At 43.8% G+C, this 20,827-nt stretch overlaps 1 protein-coding gene across 1 annotated transcript in view; it reads right to left on the bottom strand.

Moving 5' to 3' along the window:
* Positions 1-20,827, bottom strand: part of ASTN2 (astrotactin 2) — an 808,895-nt gene that overhangs the window by 418,830 nt on the left and 369,238 nt on the right. Inside the window, exons 8-10 of the mRNA XM_045563087.1 lie at positions 4,492-4,576; positions 3,906-3,980; positions 3,007-3,144 (exon numbers count right to left, since the gene is read on the bottom strand). Coding sequence (XP_045419043.1) covers positions 3,007-3,144; positions 3,906-3,980; positions 4,492-4,576 — 298 coding nt within the window. The remainder of the gene's footprint in view (positions 1-3,006; positions 3,145-3,905; positions 3,981-4,491; positions 4,577-20,827) is intronic.

Raw genomic sequence — 20,827 nt, 5'->3', positions numbered from 1 at the left:
CACAACTACAGAAAACTTCTTGCACTAAGCAAGGTAGCTCACTTGGGCTCCATAGCCGATGCCCTTAAACAATGAACTTCGTGTGTAGCATACATGGAAAAAAGTGTGCAGCTTAATGTTTTCACAGAGGGAAAACACCGATGTAACCACCACCCAGCTCAGGAAATCAAACATCATCAGCATCACATGAGCCCTTCACACTTCCCTCTGGTCATTGCCCCTCCATCGCCCAAAGTAATCCCTATCCTTTCTTCTAACATCATAAATTAATTTTTTACTAATTAGTGAAACTAGGTTTTTGATCTTTATACAAACACATAACATTCTTTTGTGTCTGATCTCCATAATTCAACATTACATTTGCAAGATTCACCCATGGTGATGTGTGGGCTTGTGTTCAATTCATATTCATCATTAATAGCATTCCATTGAATGATTATTCCATAATTCATTATCTGCTTTTTTTGTTGATGGACATTTGTGGCTTTTTTCCCAGCTCTTTGGCTCTTTTCTTTCCAGTGCTACTATTAGTACTTTTGTACGTATTATCTGTGGTGCGTGTATACATGTTTCTGTTAGGCATATTCTTCGGGGTGAACTTGATGGGTTATAGGATACGTGTACGTCCAACTTTACTAAATACTGCTCAACAGGTTTACATAGTGTTTATACCTATTTATATTCTCACTATAAGGATATAAAAGTTCCAGTTGCTCCATATCCTCACCAACATTTGTTATCATTAGTTGTTTTAAAACTAGCCACCCTAGTGAGTCACAGCCTGCATGCTTGACTACTAAGTTGTTCTTCCTTCTGTAGTGTGAGGTCCTGTACTTTCCCCAGAATGTATCAGACCAAAAAGCAAAGAATCAACTTGCAATGCACGTTCCAGTTTTCCTCTGCAATCCTACCGTGATGCTTACCTTCTGTTCCCCTTTGATTCCGCTTTTCCATATAGTCTTTCCTCTAATCTCTCTGTTGTGAATCCATGGCAGTATTATTGGCTATCTATAATTATGATCTATTATTTATTACATTTCTAACATATCCTCTGGCTGGAACTTATTAATTCTTTAAACACCCATGATATGCTTGCCTGGGCAATGTCATGTCAAACAAGGTTTATTAGCACAGCTTGGAAAATTCAATCTACATAATGCAGATTCTTTCAAATGTGATGATTGCAATCTTCCATCCACCATTGCAGATCAGGGGTCGAAACATGGTTTCATCACTTACTAATGAAGGCATCACTTTTCTGCCTTAGGTTTGTTTGTTTATTTATTCATGTTTCAATCTATGCAATGAAAATAATACTAGTATCACTTCATGGGGCTGATGCAAGGATGTAATGAGATAATATGAGTAAAGTGTTTGGCCCATAGGAAATGACTGATGGATAGGAAATATTATTAATATCATACTCTATGAAGAAAGCACTATTACTATCTTCATTTTGTAGACAAAGAAGTGGAAACTTAGAGAAATGAAGTTGGCCAAGATCATACAGTTCACACTTAATAGAGGCGGGATTCTAACCCAGTTCTACCCAACTCCAGAGTGTGTGTTACCATCAGACAGTTCGACAGCTTTGTTTCTGTATCTTCACTGAAATCAGGAAGACAAAGTAAATAGTATGGAACGCTGAGGATAGCTAGTCAAAACCTTTTTTTCTTTTAGTTGATTTCAGACAAGGCAATTTAGTTGCTTTCAGCAAGGACTTTGAGAATATTCTTCAACCAGATGATCCTTGCTCCCTCGTTATGTAATGCAGAGAGATCTTAGCACCTGCTTCAATAAAATATCATCTACTTCAATTCTATAAAAAATGGAAATAAGGGTGATTCTCCACAAATCAATTTGTGTGTATGTGTGAAACCATCTTAGTTCCTAGTAATTATTTCTTCATTTCCTAAGTGCCACCCCTTTATTGGTCCATTCTTTTTAAAACAACCTCTTTCTGGGAAATATTAATATTCTAATAAAGCATGTTAGTTTCATCCGTCCAAGTGAAAGTTGACAAGGTGAGAGGAAACACATCGCAAAATAGAAGAGCTGGGTTCTAGGAGCTGTCTATGAAGATGTCATAGACATACTGATAACATCTTCATTCAGGATGACCCAAAGGTAGCTATGGAGAGGTCGAATAACAGTCACTGGTAGTTAAGGGGCCCATGTTTTAATTCTAGTTCACAAGCCAATAAGCTGTGTACAAGCCAGTTTTAGACGTAAAACTGGAGTCTACTTTTGGTAACATCGAATTTCTGAAATGCTTCCCTTAATCACATTGGGAGAAATAAACCCTCCAAGAGAAAGCTCCAGAACAGTGCTAGGATCAGATCTAAGACAACACACTTAATTAAATCAATAAACATTTAGTAGATGTCCAATATGTACTAGGAACTGGGGATTAAAAAGCTAAATAAGTTATTTTCCTTGACCTTGAGAAGTGCACCACATAATGGGACGGAAGGATATGGAAGAAACTAATTTGTAGGCAGTAGAGTAAGTCTATAATGAAGTTAGCTACAAAGTGCAAGACATGTGAGAAATGTAGTCTCCATCCTTTCACGAGTAAAGTACAAAAAGATTTAACCTGGACATTTAAAATTCATGGATTAGCCCAAAGTCCATCCCCAGTACCAGAGTCACAAGAGGTAGCATCCCATTCTCTAAACTTTTGCCTTTGTGACTCTCCTATACACTGTTAAGTAATCATCTTTTGTAAGATAAAGTCATTAATGATCTCATGATGAGCCAGAGAATGTGTTAGTCTCTTTTATACTTAATATAAACCCCAAAGGAGAGCAATGATGTGGAAATGTCAGGCACCGAGGCACAGAGATGGAGGATACTTTTGGGAGTTCAGGAGCATGGCGCATTTGACAGTGTTCTCTACATCAACCGGGCAGCTGCCTTCACAAGAGTCCCTGTGATACTGAAACAGACAGACTTCCAGTACTCCAAGAAGTCCTTGGTACAGGTTACTGGAGATGACTTCCCTACCTGACATCTGCAGGGTCTTCCGTGACGAGCACGTCGGTCTTGCAGCTGGCCAGGGGGTTGATGGACAGCTCCACAGGCGGAACCACGAAGCTTTTGCTGACAGGAAGCCAGAGGCCTTGGCCCAAGCTGAAAGTAGACCTGCAATGTAAGAGTTTCCATTGGGGAAGTCCCTGGCGAGCAGACAGCACATAGAAAAAAGGGGCCCCTGTTCCCACCCCTTTTAGGACATTTTCTTATTGCTCCACCCAAGTCCTCTGCATTCTCCAAGGCATAATGTTGGCTAACTTTGTCCAGATTTGGATGATCACTTCTAAAATCTGTTAATCATTTAGCCCACACATTGCTTTGCATTGCTAGTTTTCTTTTCCAGAGTAAACAGTGGACGCTGTGAGGATGGGGACTATTTCAGCTCTGCTTTCCCAGCAGTCAGTCCTGACATGCAGCAGGAGTTCCACACGTGACCGCCAAGTCAGCAGGGGTGATCTGACACAAAGGTTAAGGGCATGGACTCTGAGTCCATTTGAACCAAAATCCGATTCCCAGTTCTGCCACTTAATTTGCTACATGCCTTTATCCGCCTAAGTGTTGAAGTTTTACACAAGATTTCATGGAGGTGGTAGGAAGAGGTTCTATGGCTACAGAATATTTTTAATTAGTAATGTCTCCTCCAGTTCAAGCATCTGAGTCTGTAAGTCTGGATGCCAGACAGATGGGAATTAGACTCCCATAGCAACCTGAGCCACGATGGTATTAATATATATTAGTCCTGATGACAGTTCTCGTACTCAGTGCAGCCCAGAGCTGCACGAGCTTGATAGTCTGAGGATACACAACCACATCTTCCTATCAGACCTCACTCTATTTTCCCAAATTATGCCCCAACAAAATTGTCAACTCACCTGAGAATCTTTTCAGGGGCTTGCTCGCCTGTCACCAGATCATAGCCCCTCTCAAGTGTCGTGTAAGGCCAAGGTCTATGGGAAGAAGAAAAGGGGAGAGTTGCTATTAGTCAGAAGCAGGTGGGATTCATACGTGCACACTGCTCAAGAGCAGTTTCACACACAACCAAATTCTGCAGAAGTAATTACTGGGCACAACCATTTACATTATAAAAGTCTGTCTCCAATTTACAGGAATCAGCACTTTTATAAAGTGTCCACGTCCATTCACAAGTCTATGTACAAAAGCCTGATTCTTGTTCCTTGTCTGTCCACTTGAGGAAGTGTTCATTGATTACTTTCTGTTTGGGCGAGTGACTTAAATGTCAGCCTTTTTTTTTTTCCCTAGAAGAGTCATCAATCATGTACTTTTAATACTAAAATGTGATTCAGTGGGCAAGTAGAATTCACTTCCCACTGGGTTTTGCAGGAACACAACTGCTGCAGAGAAAGTCTTCTCTGTGGAGATGCTTGGGGCCTCTGGTAACAGAACAGAGGTAGGTGTGGGTCCTCCACTGTCCCAGCCCAGATGTCCTTTGCTACTCACCCTTCACTCTGTCCCCAGTCACTACGCACACACAGGTGTCTGTGAACAGGGTCAGGGGCGTAGCCTTCGTGACAGCTGCATTCTCCTGTAAGCAAAAAGAGAAAATAATCTTGTGAAACAGGGACTCCCCAAATCAGCTTTTCTCTGGCTTCCTCATTTTCCTGGCACATAAAGTAAGCTGCCTAGTTTTAGAAAAAGACAATAGAAAGACGGTGTTCTGGTCCATGGATCACTGTGGTTAATAGAGTTTATTCATTTGTTCATTCATTCACTCATTTGTTCATTCAACAAGTCCTGGCCACATCCTGCCAGGCTCTCAGCTCGGCACTGGAGATGCAGAGGTCAGAGTTGCAACCTAGTCGCCGAAGGAGCTCACGACTTACAACAGAGAAACAGGAAGTGATCAGGTGGCTACAAAGAGGCGGTCTCATTTCCAAATATTTAAATTATGATAAAGCACTATTGCTGTACAAGTGTAATCAGAAAATTGAAATCTCTCCATCTGAATGAATAGGTCATGGCCATCCATAAACCCCAAATCAAATGCCGCCTCCTCCAAGGAACATTTGATTTCTCCTTTCGGAGAAATCACTTTTTCTATTGTCTCTTGGTTGTACTTTGTTTTGTTGTTGTTGTGTTTTGATTTTTAAATCGGTTTTCCTCTCCTCTCCTTACCTCCCTGTGATCTCCTCTCTTGTCCTCTTTTCCTCTCTCTGCTCTTTCTATTTCCCCTTTATTTCTTGCCTTTCCAGCCATTCATTCATGTGTGCATCCATCCACCCACCATTTTGGGGGGGCCATGTTTTATGCCCAGTTGCACAAGTGCTTGCTAGCAATCCACGCCGCCATCTCTCATTGTATCTGCTCACATTGGCTGAGTTCATTTCACTCAGCCAGCGCATGTCTCCTTTCCTAGTGTATCTTCGGAATCCTAGAAAGGTTTTCAGAAGCTCTCTATCCTACCCCTTGCTGTTATCATGTCTGCTCAACTGTACACTTCTTAAGGTAGAAGAATGTTTTTTATTGCATGAGATATTATTTTTTTCTGAAGGTGTTTTTTTAGACATGTTCACAGATGCTTTGCCAAAAATAGATTTTATTAAAAAAAAAAAAAAGTTTGGGAAATCCTATACACTTCCCTAGAGCCAATATAGTATGATTCTCCCTGAGGGAGAATATGCAATTGTCCCCAAACTTATTTTACCTTTGGAGACTTGCTGGTGGAATGAGTCAGAATTAGCATTCTGTGGAATACATTCTGAGAAATGCTGGTAGAAACTGCCCTGGCTTAGCCTACTGCCTAGAACAGAGTTGGTGCTCAACAATGAGTTGAATGAATAATTAACTACCTTTATGGCTCTGGTAAATTTCCAGACTATTGCTGCCAGCTTGCCTGTTTTCTCATCTTCTGGTGATCACCTTCATACGCACACAAACTCCCTCTCTCTCTCATACACAAATAGGACCTGCAACCCTCATATCCTGCGGTGATTTGATTGATCTGACACAGGAGTTTTCAAAGCATGTCCATACAGATGTATTGTTCAATGGGGGAGACTTAGGGACTGTGAAAATTTTAGATTTTAATTTTCCTTTAAAGTTTTTTTAAAAAATCTTTTTAAAAGTAAAAAAAAAGTGAAGAATAAACACTCAGATGCCATATGCCAGATGCCAGAACTGAGAATACTAGAGAGCATCAGTTTTGTCAGGTAAACTTATTTTACTCAGGCTTCAGGAAAAAAAAACAAAAACAAAAAACAACTCCTCTCCTGCCATCTTTGTTTCACTGGGAAGGATACTGAGGGTGAGCAGAGGGACCAATGCTAGTTGCAACGACATATCTTGGGATTCGGGAATTTCTCAACCTTGTGAAACCAAAACTAAATGTAGTAGTGAACAGGGTACTAAGGTAACACAGGTTCTTCAGCGATCACTCATAGCTCCCCATTTCAGAATGCCTGTATTCACCAAATAACCTCATTGTTTTCCTGATGAAATACAAATGTTACATGTCTGACTTTATGCGAAGCATTCTTGAGTGTTTAAGAAACATTCTAACTTGTTTTATATATTGCACTGCTGCTTAATTTCTGTACTCTGACACCTACTAAGTAGTAAGCAAGTAGCCTGGGCTTCAGGAATGTTGGCTGAACTAAAATGGTAGTAAGGCAGAATATGGAGTGAAGAATGGGTCTGAGATAGCAATCAAAATATTCAGAATGAGATTGTTGAAAGATAGAAGGAGAAACAGACCAGAGACCTTTCCTCTTCTCCGTGTACCTGGGAGATGAGGAGGGTGCTGCTCCCAGGCACGAATGCTCAGTGCACCCCTCCCCCACAACTTCACACCTGGGGTCTTCCCCTGAGTGGCAGCACTGTAAGTACATGTCACCTAAGTCCTAATGGACTGACTGTTGCCAGAGAGAAGGGAAAGGAGGGAAAGGGCTCAGAGACCTTAAATTTGGAAGGGGATAATTTACCAACAGGAGGAGTGGTGGGAGTCACTAATGATGTGTTAAAATGCAACAGTCCCTTCATGAAATATTCACCACTTTAAACACGTCTAATATTAAAGATTAAAAGTCCTGGGATTTGTCCTCGAGACTCCCGGGACTGATTTATGATCTGCCACAAGCCACAGGCCTCATGATTCATAACAGCAGAGGTAAAATGGTTACCTCTGGCAAAGGAACAGGAAGTCGGGCTGGGGTGGGCGGGGAAGATCTTTCTTCTTTACGGAAAGGGCAGATGTGGAGGTTCCTGTCTCTCCTATCAGGGACTGTGTGGAAAAAGGCACAGTTCATTTATTTCCCGTTCTATTTTTTTTGGTGGAAGGGATATTGGTGAGAATGAGAAATCTATTCAGAAAAAGGGTGCTGCTATGTATTTTTTTTCCTTTCCTCCTTGTGTGCTTACAAGGCAAGTTTTCCCTGACTCAGAATGGATCATTAATTACTGACACTCATTATACAACGAATGTGTATTTTGCAGTTGAGAGGCATCCACCCTGGGGGGCCCCACGAGGCTGCCTGGAGAACAGCAGGTAGGCAGAGGGGGGCAGACAGACCCCTGTCCCACCCTCATGTTCTCTCTCCCTGGTTGTGTGGCCTTGGGGAAGTTACTTTACCTTTTTGGCTTCAGTTTTCTCATCCTATAGAATGGGAATGATAGTAATGTCCATCTGACAGAGCTGAGGTGAGAACAAATTGAAATAGTGAAGAGTGAAGCACGTGGCTTAGGTAGACAATGAGTTGATGGTCAACAGATTAGTTTCCTCCCCTTTTCCTTTAATCCCAAGACAGGCACTGGGTTCTGGTACACGCTCACATATTAACTCTAGAGACACAGCAATTACCTCCTCGCTGGGCCTGAGTTTCCCCATCTGCAAAACAGAAGGTTGGAGTAGATGCTCATCAATTCTGAGCACAAAGAGTCAGCTGTTTGCGTTGTCTTTCCAAATCCCTAACCTCTGCTCTCTCGACACTGTTAGTTTTAGCTTCAACTGTGATCACTCTTGGCGTGGGCTGGGTGTCTCTGGCAAGATCTCCATCAATGCCATGGCTATCGGCTTTATTGACTCTTGCTTCCTATTTTGCTGGCTCAGCTAACCCTCCACTGTTTGCAACCAAGCATTTCCTTCTTGCAAGACACAAAGCCTCTGACAGCCAGAGAGAGGGTTATTAACCCCTTCTCTGGGTGAGTCTTTTCTTTAGTTCTGCCTCTGCACACCAGGATGGCCATGCTGTTGAAGAACAGCTCTCCAGGGATACGTGCCAGCATGACTGTGAATGCCTAGGCCCCCTACCCCCAGCACTCCAGTGCAAGCTCCGTAAAGGAAGTGGGATACTCACCACTGCATCCCAGCACCTGCTGTGCTGCCTGGTACAGAATAGGCATTCAGTAAATAAACGTTAAATACATGAAAAGATATATTTCATGATAGTAATACCTATGCCAATGGGAATGTCCACTAAATGGGAATGTCTTGAATGCAGGTATCATTTCTTAGTCATCCTGTATTCCAGTAATTGTGCCTGATGAATGGTAGGCAACTCATTTGTTGAATGAATGAATGAATGAATGAATGGATAGATACACGCATTAATGGGTTCATAAATATATTGTGATTGCCATGTATTCAGGCTGAGTTCATTTAGAATTATGATGACTCTGCTGAGGACTGGAAGAAACTTTCTTACATCCGAGATGAGAATTTGCCAAGGAAATAAAGAGTGTAAACACAAGTGCAGATGCACACTATCTAAAATAGAATTCTATTTCACATCAGAGCAGAAAAGGCCAGTAAAGATCATTTAGTTCAAATCGTCCCAGCTTCATATTTCAGAAGGGGAAACTCAAGCTCAGAGAGTGAAGAGATTTGACCAAATTCCTGGCCTAGCCTCTGGGTCAGTCAGGATTAAAACCCAGGCCCGTGGCCACCACTTTAGTGTTCCTTCTGCTGCAATGGTGGTATCAAGACTGCAATGCAGCCTGCAGCCTTTGTAGCAATTTATTTTGTACTCCTCTGATGTTTCTGAGTTTCCTAAAAGGAGAATATTACATTTACAAACAGATATTATAAAAAAGGTAAGATGCATTTGAAATATCCTTAAGCACATTAAAAACATACATTTACATATGGTTAATAATGTGGGCCTGAAAAAGGAGTTTACTCTCTTCATTGAAGTGGTTCTTGAAGAGAGTTCAATTAGGTGAATTTCTATGGGGCTGGTTACCAGAATTCTGTGTCATCACCTATAGATAAACTGTGTTGGTTTAAAAATATTTATCTCCTAACCTCCATGTGTTGAGTTCTCATTCTTTGCTACACACATTCTCATCCGATAAACTTTTGAGTAAAAACAACAGAACTTCCCGGTCATGAACAGCCTGAGGCTGTCGCGCGTGGTCCTCTTCTAAACCACTCCAACGTAGACAATGCGTTCCTGCTCATGACTTAGGGCCGGAGGGCTGGTGAAATGGTTCACAGTGTGGGCCTCGAAATCACCTTGTGCTGCATTCAAACCTGGATCTCCCATTTCACATTTATAAGAACCTGATCAAGGTGCTTCCTCTTTGTTTGAGTCTATATTCCCTTTTCTGTAACGAGGCTGATAGCAGGTATCTGCTAGAAGGATCAAGTGATGTATCTGAAATGTTCTCAAGCACAGTCTCTGACACATTTCTTCTTGCTGAAAATATAATTAATAGCTGTTTGAGTTTGTACTGTTATTGTTCCCAGGTGGGTGAGGCCAATTCAGTATCTTGTTTTAGTGCAAAGAAAAGGTGCTTGCTTAGGATGAAGGGTGGTCTCTAATCCAAGGTATGCCCTTTGCAAAGCCAAAGGGACTGCAGTTTCTTTATCTGCACATCTTGGGCAGTTTAAATTAGATAATCCTCAAGGCTGGTCCCCATGTGTCCGGAACTACTAACACCTGCTGCCTTTGTCTGTGGCTCCTACTGCAGAAGGAGATATGGGCACCAGCAAGGCTCAGGCCAGAGGCTGCAGCCTCCTCCGTCTCCCCAGTTCAGAGGCGCTCATGCCCGTGAGAGTGCAAAGCCTCCTTCCCAAGCAGTCCTGGCTGTGTGGCTCCCTCCGCTCACCCTGTCATACTCTTATGATTCCATTTTCACTTGCTTTTGACTCCATCATCACTTATCGTCACAGGCTGGGGCACTGCCTACTATTAACTTTCTATTTACTCTCCTTGTCACCATGGCTTGGCAAGACATCTCTCTGGGCCCCCAGAGCACTAGGTGCGGCATCCTTCCCTGTTCTGACTCCAAGGGGGCCACCCTGGGCTTCTTACCTCCGTGTCCCTGGAGCCCAGCTCAGGGCCAGGCATGTGGTGGGAGAGGCATGCGCTGGACATAGCATTACACTTTGTGCTAGGAGTGGAAGAAAACACCTGACTTATGTCATTGCCTGTCACACCCATTGCTGGTGCCAGGAGGAAGGTACTAACGCTCTCATTGTAAAACAAGGAAACCGAAGCTCAAACTTGACAACTCACTTGCCCAAGGTCATAGAGTCAGGTCTCCAAAGCTAATGCTCTTTTATACCACCACAAATGTCACAGCAATAAACATGACCACAAGGAATAACAAGGAAAGCCACCTTTAATTAGACAATTTCCATGTGCTGTAGACACTGAGGGTCATTTCCCTGTGGTAGCATTATGCAGGTACATCTTTGCCATGGCTGATTGTGGGAAAAGTAAACTTTCTTCCCTACCCCTTATCTTCAGGCATGGCATACGACTTGCTTGGGCCAGTGGGATGGGGGCAGAGGTGACATGGGTCAAAGTTTGCAATGTGTTTGTGTGGCTGGACTTTCTCTCTTGCATGCTTGCACTACTGCCTCTCACCAAAAGAAAAGCATCTCCAGGCAGTGGCTGGTCCATAGAGGATGGGAGACACGTGGGACAGATCTGGATTCTGCCTGAGCTTACAGTCAAGGGCAGCTGAACCCTGGCTAGATCAGTCCACCCAGATATGTGCAAAAAAGAAAAAAATATATGCTTATAGTTGTTGACAACAAAATGGTTGTTATGCAGCATTATAGTGGCAAAAGCTTCTGATGTACGTCAAACCTGTATGTCCCCATCTCTATGAATCAAGGTACCGCTTTCTTTCCAAATTGGAAATTTTAGAAAAATCTCTAACTGGGCCCTAGTTTTTACCCTCAGCATCCAAATGATATCTGAATCTCACTGATTCCACTTCTTTGGTGTCACCTAGATCCATGTCTTTCCATCTCTCCTCACTGCCACTGCCCTCAACACTGTGTGTGGTACTGCAAGAGTCTTGTCACTACTTTCCCTATGTTCAGTGTCCCCTATAGGATCTGACTGTTGGCCAGTTATCTTCTCAAAGAACACCTGCACCCATGGTCTGTCCCCGAAACTCTCAGAGTCTTCCAGTTGTTTTCAGTGCAAAGCGCATAGATCTTGGTCTAACACTCAAAGCCCCTGATGACAGGCCTCAGCCAATCTTTCCAACCTTATCAATAACTCCCCTTCCCTGTACCTGTCTTGCTCTAACTCCCCCTGGGTCTACTGATAAGAGCAGGGGCATCTGAGACCCACCTGCAGACCCTGTGAAGCTTCTTGCAGAAGGTCTGCCCCGATTCCGCTCCGTGAGCAAAGCAGAGACCAAGCACTGGGGAGAGACAAGGTTAACAGAGGAGGGACCCGAGCAGGAGGAGAGGGGACAAGGGAAAATTAAGGGCAAAATGATCATGTAGTAAAGCAACAAGATAATTGGTGCAGTTTTGAGTATAAGTAGTACCATCAGGGGATATATTTTACATCCTTTACTCCTCTGCAAATCATTCTACCTTTCTGGACCTCGGTCTTCCCATCTGTACTATGAGTAGGCAGTACTCAGAGATCCCAAAACACCCTTCCAAATCTCATTCAGTTCCAGTCCTTAATTCTTCCTCTAACATGCTGTGGTCTTGTTTCTTAAAGTCAGCATCTCTCTGTTGATCGAGGGAGCCGGATAAGTTTGGGAGTTTGGAGAACAGAGGCTTGGAAGGCAGGGAAACAGGACTGGAGTGGAATAATAAGAGTATATAATTTGGAGCTTCTTTAGAAGTCTACTCGGCCAAATGTGCTGTGTGACCTGGGGCAGGGGACTTCCCTCCTCGGGGCTGATTTCTCTACCTGTGCAGTGGGGAGGCTGGTCTTGACATCTGAGCAACCCGCATGGGTGTCTCTGATGTCCCTTCCTTCCTCACACTGCTGGCGTGAGACCTTTCAGGCCTGTTCTTCCCCAGGCACTTGAGACAACTTGGACACCTGCATTTTAGCCGCCGGCCCCTCACTGCCATGCATCAGCACACCTCTGATAGCACAAAGAAAAAAATAATAGAGACTGAAAGGTTCTGGTGGCACAGGCTGGTGACTGGGTCTGATGGAGATTAGAGTCCTTAATCAAGGCTATATGGGGACTAATTGGTGTTGGCTCAGCCTGTGTGAGGTGGCCGGGGCTGCTGGGAGGCTGTCAGCAGGGCCACACGGTGCCTCCGCTCCAGAGGCTCAGCCAGGGGCACCCGTCTCCCCTGACTCCATTCCCCTCCTTTCTGGCCTCCTCCACCTCCGAGTGCACCACACACACAATTATCTATCATTAGTGTCTGGGAGAAAAGCACGTGGGGAAGAGCCTCCCTCAAAATCATGGCTGACAGAGGATGCTGTGGGGTGATGAAATCTCACTAACAGCCTGGAACGGATGTGGAGCAGACATCTCCAACAATTAGGAAGGAAGAACCTGCTCCAGCTGACGAGCACAGGACACTTAACGTGGATGCGCAGAGCTGGGCCTGCCGGCCAGAGGCTGCCCCCTCCCCACCCCGACCCCCTGCTGCGCGCCCCAGAGCCTCCCCCCCCCATCCTCCAAGCTTCTCAGACGTGCCTGGAAGGGGTGGGGAGCCAGGGACACAGCCTGGTGAGAGGAAAGGCCTTGGCCTGGCCACTGAGGCCACCTGAGGCTGCACCCTCCATCTACTGTTCACTCCCTGGATCAGTCACTGCAACTCGGGGCTTCATCTGAAATTTTAAAACTTGCCACAAGGATTGCAGACAGCACATTGGAAACAGTTACCACATCTCCAGACGCGTAGGCAGCACTGGGTGAGCAGTGGTGTTATTATCGTTACTGCCGCCTGCACCGCCATCCTTGCTGTGCTGTTGTCCAGGCTGGGCCTGTCACGTTTCCTCCCTGACTCGGTGGCCCTGCCCCTCAAGGCCGCGGCTCCCCTCCCGTCCTCCCCCAACCTGGTTCACCTCTGGTCTGCACCTCACGGCTTTAGACCCATTGCCATTCTCTGCACAGTTCCTCTGTACCTGCCACAGGGGAGATGGGGGCACAGGAACAAATCCATCTTACATTTTGCCTTCAGGCAGTGGGGTAGGAAGCCCGAGAGGAAAATGCATCACTCCCACCAGCTGCGACGAGCGCTGGGAGGGGCCTGTGTGCAGAGAGCACAGGTGGCAGAGGAAGGAGCATGGAGCGTTGGGGGTCTCATGGTGAGGAGGAAGGGTAATAAAAATAACGAGAGGGAACACAGAGGGAGAACTAACTGCCGGGCAGTGTTGGAAGTTCTTTCTTTAACTAACTCAAGTGATCCTTACAGCAACTCCATGAGGTAGGTTCTATTACAAACCCCACCTTACAGAATAAGAGCAAACAGAGGTCTAGAGGGGCTAAGACACTTGCTTGCCCCAGTTCTGCAGGTGTGGGGAAGCAGCCCTGAAAAATCCCACATCCCCCCTACAAGAATGCAGCAGCCACCCCATTATCTACAGGGGATACAATCCAACATCCCCAGTGGATGCTTGAGACTACAGATAGTATTAAACCCTATATATACAACGTTTTTTTTCTATACATACATACCTGTGATAAAGTTTAATTTATAAATTAGGCATAGCAAGAGATTAACAACAATAACTAATAATAAAATAGAACAATTATAACAATATGCAAGCATCATTACTCTTGCACTTTGGGGCCATCAGTAAGTAAAATAAGGGGGACTTGAGCACAAGCCCTGTGGTACCTTGATGGCCAATCTGATTACTGAGACAGTTACTAAGTGACTCATGGGCGGGTGGTGCAGACAGCCTGGATACGCTGGACAAGAGGTGACTCACATCTGGGCAGGATGGAGCAAAACAACTCGAGATTTCATCCCACTGCTCAGAATGACGTGTAATTAATAACTTATCAATTGTTTATTTCTGGACTTTTCCATTTAATATTTTCAGACCGTGGTTAACTCCGGGTAACTGGAACCAGAGAAAGCAAAACCACAGACACAGGGGTAACTACGGCAGTCATTCCCAAACACTGAATGGAAGTGGTGGGGGGCAGCGAGGCAGTTGAGGGAAGAGCAGACGGGCACTGGAGTCAGGATGGGATCACAGCTCTGCCTTTGTCAACCTGATGCTCCTCGGCTGTGACTGCGTAACACTTCCTGTCTCCAGCCTAGACTTAGCTTCCTCATACCTACGTTAATTATGCCACCCCTTCTCACTGAACATGAAGAATGCGGGTTCCCAGTATGGGCTCCATAAATACTAACTACCAGCTATTGTTGTGATTATTATTAGGGGGCTGGTTCATTTCTGGTTCTCTGGTGGCCTTAATGTCCTTCCCCGGCCGTGGCCCTTATCTGGGGTCCCTTGGCTGTAACTCAGCCAAAGGGAAAGAATAAGTGATGCTCATGGATCTTGTTAATTATGACATGTTTGATCCACCTTTTGGCCCTTAATCCACCCAAACACCCTGGTAAGCGGTGCTACTGTTGTCCTGATTTCACAGGTGAGGAAACTGAAGCCCCAGGTGTCAAATGACTTGACCCCAGTTCATATAGCCAGACACCCACAGGGTCAGAATTTGAACCCAGGTCTGCTTGATTCTGGAGTCAGAGGTCCCCACCACCAAACCATGTAAGATGAATGAGTTCGGCATAACCCTGTGTCTCATCACAATGACCCACCTCCGTGACCCTACTTGGCCATGTACCATACCTCTACAGGAGGTTAAAGGGATATAGATGAGATGAGGCAATGTGCTTGTCAACCTTATGGGACCCTGGGGCCCTGCTTTCCAAAAGTTGCTAGGTGGCCTTCCCTAAGCCACTTCATCTCTCTGAGCTTCATCCTTCTAACCTAAAAGATGGGGAACATAAGCTCTGCCCTCTCCTCATCACGAGAATGCTGTGAGGATAAAATATATACTTAAACTATTTGGAACACAGGATGATTAATAATGCAATTCCCCGCCTGAACAAAACCTGAAACAGCAAAGTGAAATATACAAAATAAATTAAGCCAAGCGTAATTATTCATTTTGCAAAAGGGTTCTTCACTCCACAAAAGAGACTCATTGATATTTTTCCCCCCAAGCATTAGCTATCTTTGGGAGTTTAAAATCAAATTCCTTCTATACAATTACGGTGCAAAGACGAGTGATTTTCCAGAGTGCAGTCTGAGTGCAATGGGTCATACCTGTTGATCCTGCCCATGTCATCAATGCCATAAAACAAAGGGGTCCAGAGACCCAGAGGGGGTCAGCAAAGAGTGGGAGCTTTGCCTTCATCTAGGCAGGAATCTGGGGGAAAGGCGCAGAACCTCTGGATAGCGTGCAATGCCTGAACTCTGCTTCAGAGGGGTCCCTTCCTCAGAGTGACCTCGACCTCAGTTGCAGCTTCCCCGAATTGAGAGAACTGTCATTTCCACGTCCTTCCATCTGGACTGTTACACCACTTTACATAACGTGGACATTCGGCAGAACCAAATTAATTTCACTTTGCTCATCTCATTCCTGGTGATGTTCATAGCCATGTTTTCACTCTCGCCTCTCCTCCTCATCCCTCCTTTGCTTTGTGGTTCTATTTCCCTCCTTGTCTGTCTCTCTTTTTATGTCTCAGGGTTTGTGTTTTTGCACTGCCTCAGTTTCTCTCTCTGGTCCCTGCTTCTCCGGCTCTGTCTTCCTCTGTGTGTGTGTCTATGTCCCTTACTATCGGTATGTCTTTCTCTGGCTCTCTTTTCTAGCAAGCAGCAGTAAAAAGAATTTGGGTTTAGAGTCAGAGAGGCCCAAGTTAAATCCCAGATTCACCTCAATTTCCTCATCCACAAATAAAAGACAAAAAGTACAGTCTGGACACCGCGAGGGTCAATGCGCAGGTTAAACAAGACACGGCTCGTACAGGTGCCTGCGGCAGAGTCCGGTCACTTCCGGTTAAATGCATTCCCCCCTACTGTCTTCTTTTTCTTGATTTTTCTCATTTTCCTTCTTTCCCTTCTCTTCTCTGGCCTGCCATCTACTCCCTTCGCTCTGCCCCCTCGCACACACAGCCCCCGCTTTCCGGCAGTGATTTAATTAAGGACACAGGTTCCCATTACCAAGGCTCACGTTCTTTTACAAAACATTTTTACGGTACATTTCCTGGTATATGATGGAGCATCATTGTGAATCATTAAAATTAAGCAACGTGTGTCCAAGTGGCCTGCACCAGGCTTCACTGTTGTCCATCTTTGGCCACTCGAGAGTACGACAGGCTGTTCACACCCTGCAGGGCCAGGCCGCCTGGCCTCACCTGACTGGGGAGGAGCATTCTGAATTCTGGATGCCCCGTCCGGAGGCCAAATCCAGGTGTTATCAACATAAATCCATATTCCTCCCCACCCCACCCCCACCGCCTCCACAGCATCCACCCCATTGACTAGTAGAGACCCAAACCCGTCTAATGAAGTTTTAATTAAGAGACCATTCAATGCTATAATCAAAAGGCTGGGACACGCGCATGCACACACACACATGTACATGCACACACTTCTATTAGAGGCCTTTAGTCATCCACATTGCAACAAAAGCTGCCCTCAGGAGGGAGAGAGGACAGTGTGGTGCAATGGACAGGCTCCCTTCAAAAAACCAGAAACCCAGCGGCCAGTGCGACTGCTAAGTGCTGTGTTTTAAAAGGCTTCCAGAGGCCCCTTCCGCACGGAAATCTGTCATCACGCCTTCCATTCCGTCACGATTAGGTCTTCTGTGGGTTAAACATTGCCAACACTGGGGGGTTCTTTTTGCCCCTGATTCGATAATTCCCACTTACTGAACACGTACTCTTGCCATACAATATACCAGGTACTTTGCACTGATTATAATCATCACAATTAGCTAGCAAAGGTGAATAGTTTCTCCTCTTATTAAAAAGAGCAGAAAATTGAGGCTTGGGGAAATTAAGTGATTTGCTCAAAGCCATACCAATGGTCAGAGGCAGAGCCAAGATTTTGCCCAGGTCTGTCTGACTTCAATGCTTAGGTCTTGCTATGTTGCCCTGACTGCCTCTCTAAAAAATGAAACAGAGCCCAGTATTAACACAGCTTGATCATGGGCACCTGGAGAGAGTGGCAGTGTCTCTTTTCCTTCTCTCCCTGGTGGCTGACCCAATCTTGGGGCTCAGTCAATATTGGTGAAACAAAGACATTAATGAAGCTGTGGGGAACCTGCCATGCCCCAGATGCTCTGCCCTGAAACAGTTAGTTGCATGACTGAATGTACCTGAATGTATCCCTGCAAGACAAGCCTGGGACAGCACTGCAGAAACCAGCACCACCTTCACGTGTGCTAAGAGCCCATGCAAAAGGTAATGACTCAAGTTGCAGCTGGAGGGGGCAGGTGTATCTCAGGGGTAAAATATTTTGACTGCTTAATGTTTTCAAGAGAAGGGAAGCAAAACACCAGTACCGTAGTCAGGTGACCTCTCTCTGCTACCAACTCACTGAGCTACTAAGTAAACCCTTCCCAAACCTCAAGCTCATCAGGTATAGAAGGAAGGGTTGGGTCAAATGATCTACAGATTGTTAAGTGTAGAAATTTGTGTTGGTCCCAGTTTCCTGTGTGCACATGTTGTCTATCCTTCAAGAGATCAAGAATCACTGGTCATCCTCATTCTACATCCTCCAAAGCCAGAGCACTGGCTTTCATAAAGGATTTTCAGGACACAGAATTCAGAGCTGGAGAACAGAAAAAATCCAATGTAAATACCCTTTATATCATAAATAGAGAAGCTGAGGCCCATAGAGAAAAAGGGACTTGTCAAAAGTCATACCATGAATAAATTGCAAAACTAGCAGTGAAGTGCATGGAATTTGTCTCCAAATCCAATATTTTATCTTTCATGTTGTCCTTGCACCAACAATCTGCTAAACAATGGGCTGGGCTTGAGGACAAAGCCGTGAATAATACAGACACAAGTCTTACCTTTATACAGCACACAGTTTCTTAGATAGCTAGTAACTGAACACAGAACCACACAAATAAATGTATCATTATAGCCTTTAATCATGTACTGATATACTAGCATAGGCTGGTAGTTACAGGGTAAATTCTAAAGTCAGACCTTTAAGACTCAAATCTAGATTCCACCACTTCGTAGATGACTTTGGGAAAATCTTTAACTGTTTGTGATTTAGTTTGCTCATCTGTAAAATGGTGAAAATAATACGTCATGACATTAATTCTAAGGCACAGAATTTTCCACATGGTGATATCCCTGAAATGAGAACTCATCTGATAATTAGTAGTATCTTATGGCTATTACTGGCAGCATTTTTTCTCCTTAATGGTACATAAAATATTGGTACATATATGTGACTATATCTTAGTTTAGTGAACATATGATTTTGTCTACCTCACACGGTTATTGAGAGAGTAATGAGATAATGTCTGTGAAGGGTTTAGACAAGTGTCTGATATACAGCACTGGATCAATGTGCACTGTTGTTATTATTTACCGTAAAGGAAAAATAAAGAGCACTGATGGAGCAACACATTGGGAGGGTAACCTAGTGTATAAGGTCACTTCCACAAGGGTGTGACATTGAAGCTGAAACATGAAGCATAAGGAGGAGTGAGCCAGTTAGAGAACAGGGCTTATAGGAAGTGAGTGGAGGGCAGACTGTCCCTGCAGAGGGACTGGTGCCCGCACAGACCCTGTCATGTTGGCTACTGGAAGCAACTCGCCATCAACAATGATGGAACACTTTACAACATGGCTTTTGTATCCTAATAACACCCTAACTCCAACCTCTGCTTTTACCATTATCTTTCTTCCACACTTTTGGTTATTCATAAGCCATTTATTATAAGCTTTTACATACATATTTAGAAGATTACTGGATTTATTTTTTTAAAATAGTAGGACATATACCATTTTAAAAAGACCAATATAATTTTTAACACACTTGTTGGATAAAATGAAATACAGACTCTAATTTAAATGTTAGTAGGTTATATTTATGATGATAAAATCTGGTCTCAAAAGCTGAGCAGTTCCTTCTCTTTTGGTACCTACACCCCAGAAATAATCGTCAGAGATACCTCAGGTTACCTTTTTCCTATAGGCAACTCTGCAGTATGACATTTCAGATCTCTCATAACCTCTTTTGTTCAAGTTCAGAAGCAAAGGTTGCCTTGACTTTCAGTGGGACTGGCAAGTTCCCAATAAGGAAAAGTTTTCATAGCCTCTTTTGTAGTTTATTCTAACCTTCTTGTCCTTCTTAATTTTTGAACAGTCAGACCTGTTGCTTGCTTTGTCGGCTCTCTGAAATTTTATGACCTCATCTTGGACACAGATTGTCCTTTTTAAGAGACCTTAACCCTCTTCTACAACATAACATTTTACAGCACATTTAAACCAAATATAGAAAGACTACCAAACAGAGACAAAAAAAAAATACTTTCCCTACAACTTATAAATGCTATCACATTTCCTTCTACCTCTCAGTTCTGCATTTTCCCCTTATCCCCAATTCAATTGGGTCTTTTTATTTTTTAAGTCAATTTATTCTGTAAATTCTTTGTCCAAAGGATTCATCCCTGCCTCTGAGAATTCTCTACAAATACCTTTCAAAGGGTGAATGGAAGAATGCCTCTTTTTTCTTAATACTGAGGAAACTTTCTCACACACTAACTCCTCAAAACAGTAGCTTGTCATTCAGTCTGTGTCCAAACCCTGGCTGTAAGACTTAGTAAATATATGACCCTGGGAATTTCAATCAACTGTAGGAAATATATGAATTTGAGAATGTCAATCAAGTACCTTAAGACATTGCTTCTTCTTGTATAGAAAGTGGAAACAACAATAACTCCTTCAAATGTTATCATGAAGACCAAGAATAGTTATATAAAGTCTCATCATGGTTCTTGGTACACAGTAAGTGTATAATTGTAGATGTTGTTATTATATTATTACTTCAGTATTCATGTACTTTTTGATACTCACCCAAAATTCCACCAAACCTCTTTTAACTATAAGCTATGTGTGGCCATTGTATAATAACCCATCTGCTATATATTGGTAATAAACCTGCCTCAAATGGATTAATTTGATGAGAGAAATGGGATTTTATGACTAACTGATTCATTGCATGGAATATGAGCACAAAAACTTTGGTTTGTTGTTGTTTCAATGGCTTTTGTTGGAAAGGGTTTCAAAAAGCTTGATTTCATTATCTTTCATGTCTGAATAAAAAGGTATAGATTCATTGACTGGTAATTAATTGGGATGAGTTTCGTTTAGCCCAGGTTCTAGTGAAGTTCACAACAAAGGAGTGGTGAGGTGGAAAGCAAAATGGATTCTGAGGAGCAGAGCGGCTGACTTCATAGAGGATTTCCCCAGCTGAGTTCTGCTGGAACAGCAACATAGTTAGACAAGGACTGATTCTAAACAGGTAAAGGATAGAGCTTTCTTTGAGTTCAGGAAAGACTAGTGGTGCCCAACTTAGGGCAGAAGATGACTTTTAGAAGAGAATTAACTGCC

Source organism: Lemur catta, chromosome 10 (assembly GCF_020740605.2).
Source record: "Lemur catta isolate mLemCat1 chromosome 10, mLemCat1.pri, whole genome shotgun sequence".
Classification (NCBI taxonomy): Eukaryota; Metazoa; Chordata; class Mammalia; order Primates; family Lemuridae; genus Lemur; species Lemur catta.
Note: the sequence above shows the minus strand (reverse complement) of the source record. Positions and strands in the feature narration are given on the sequence as shown.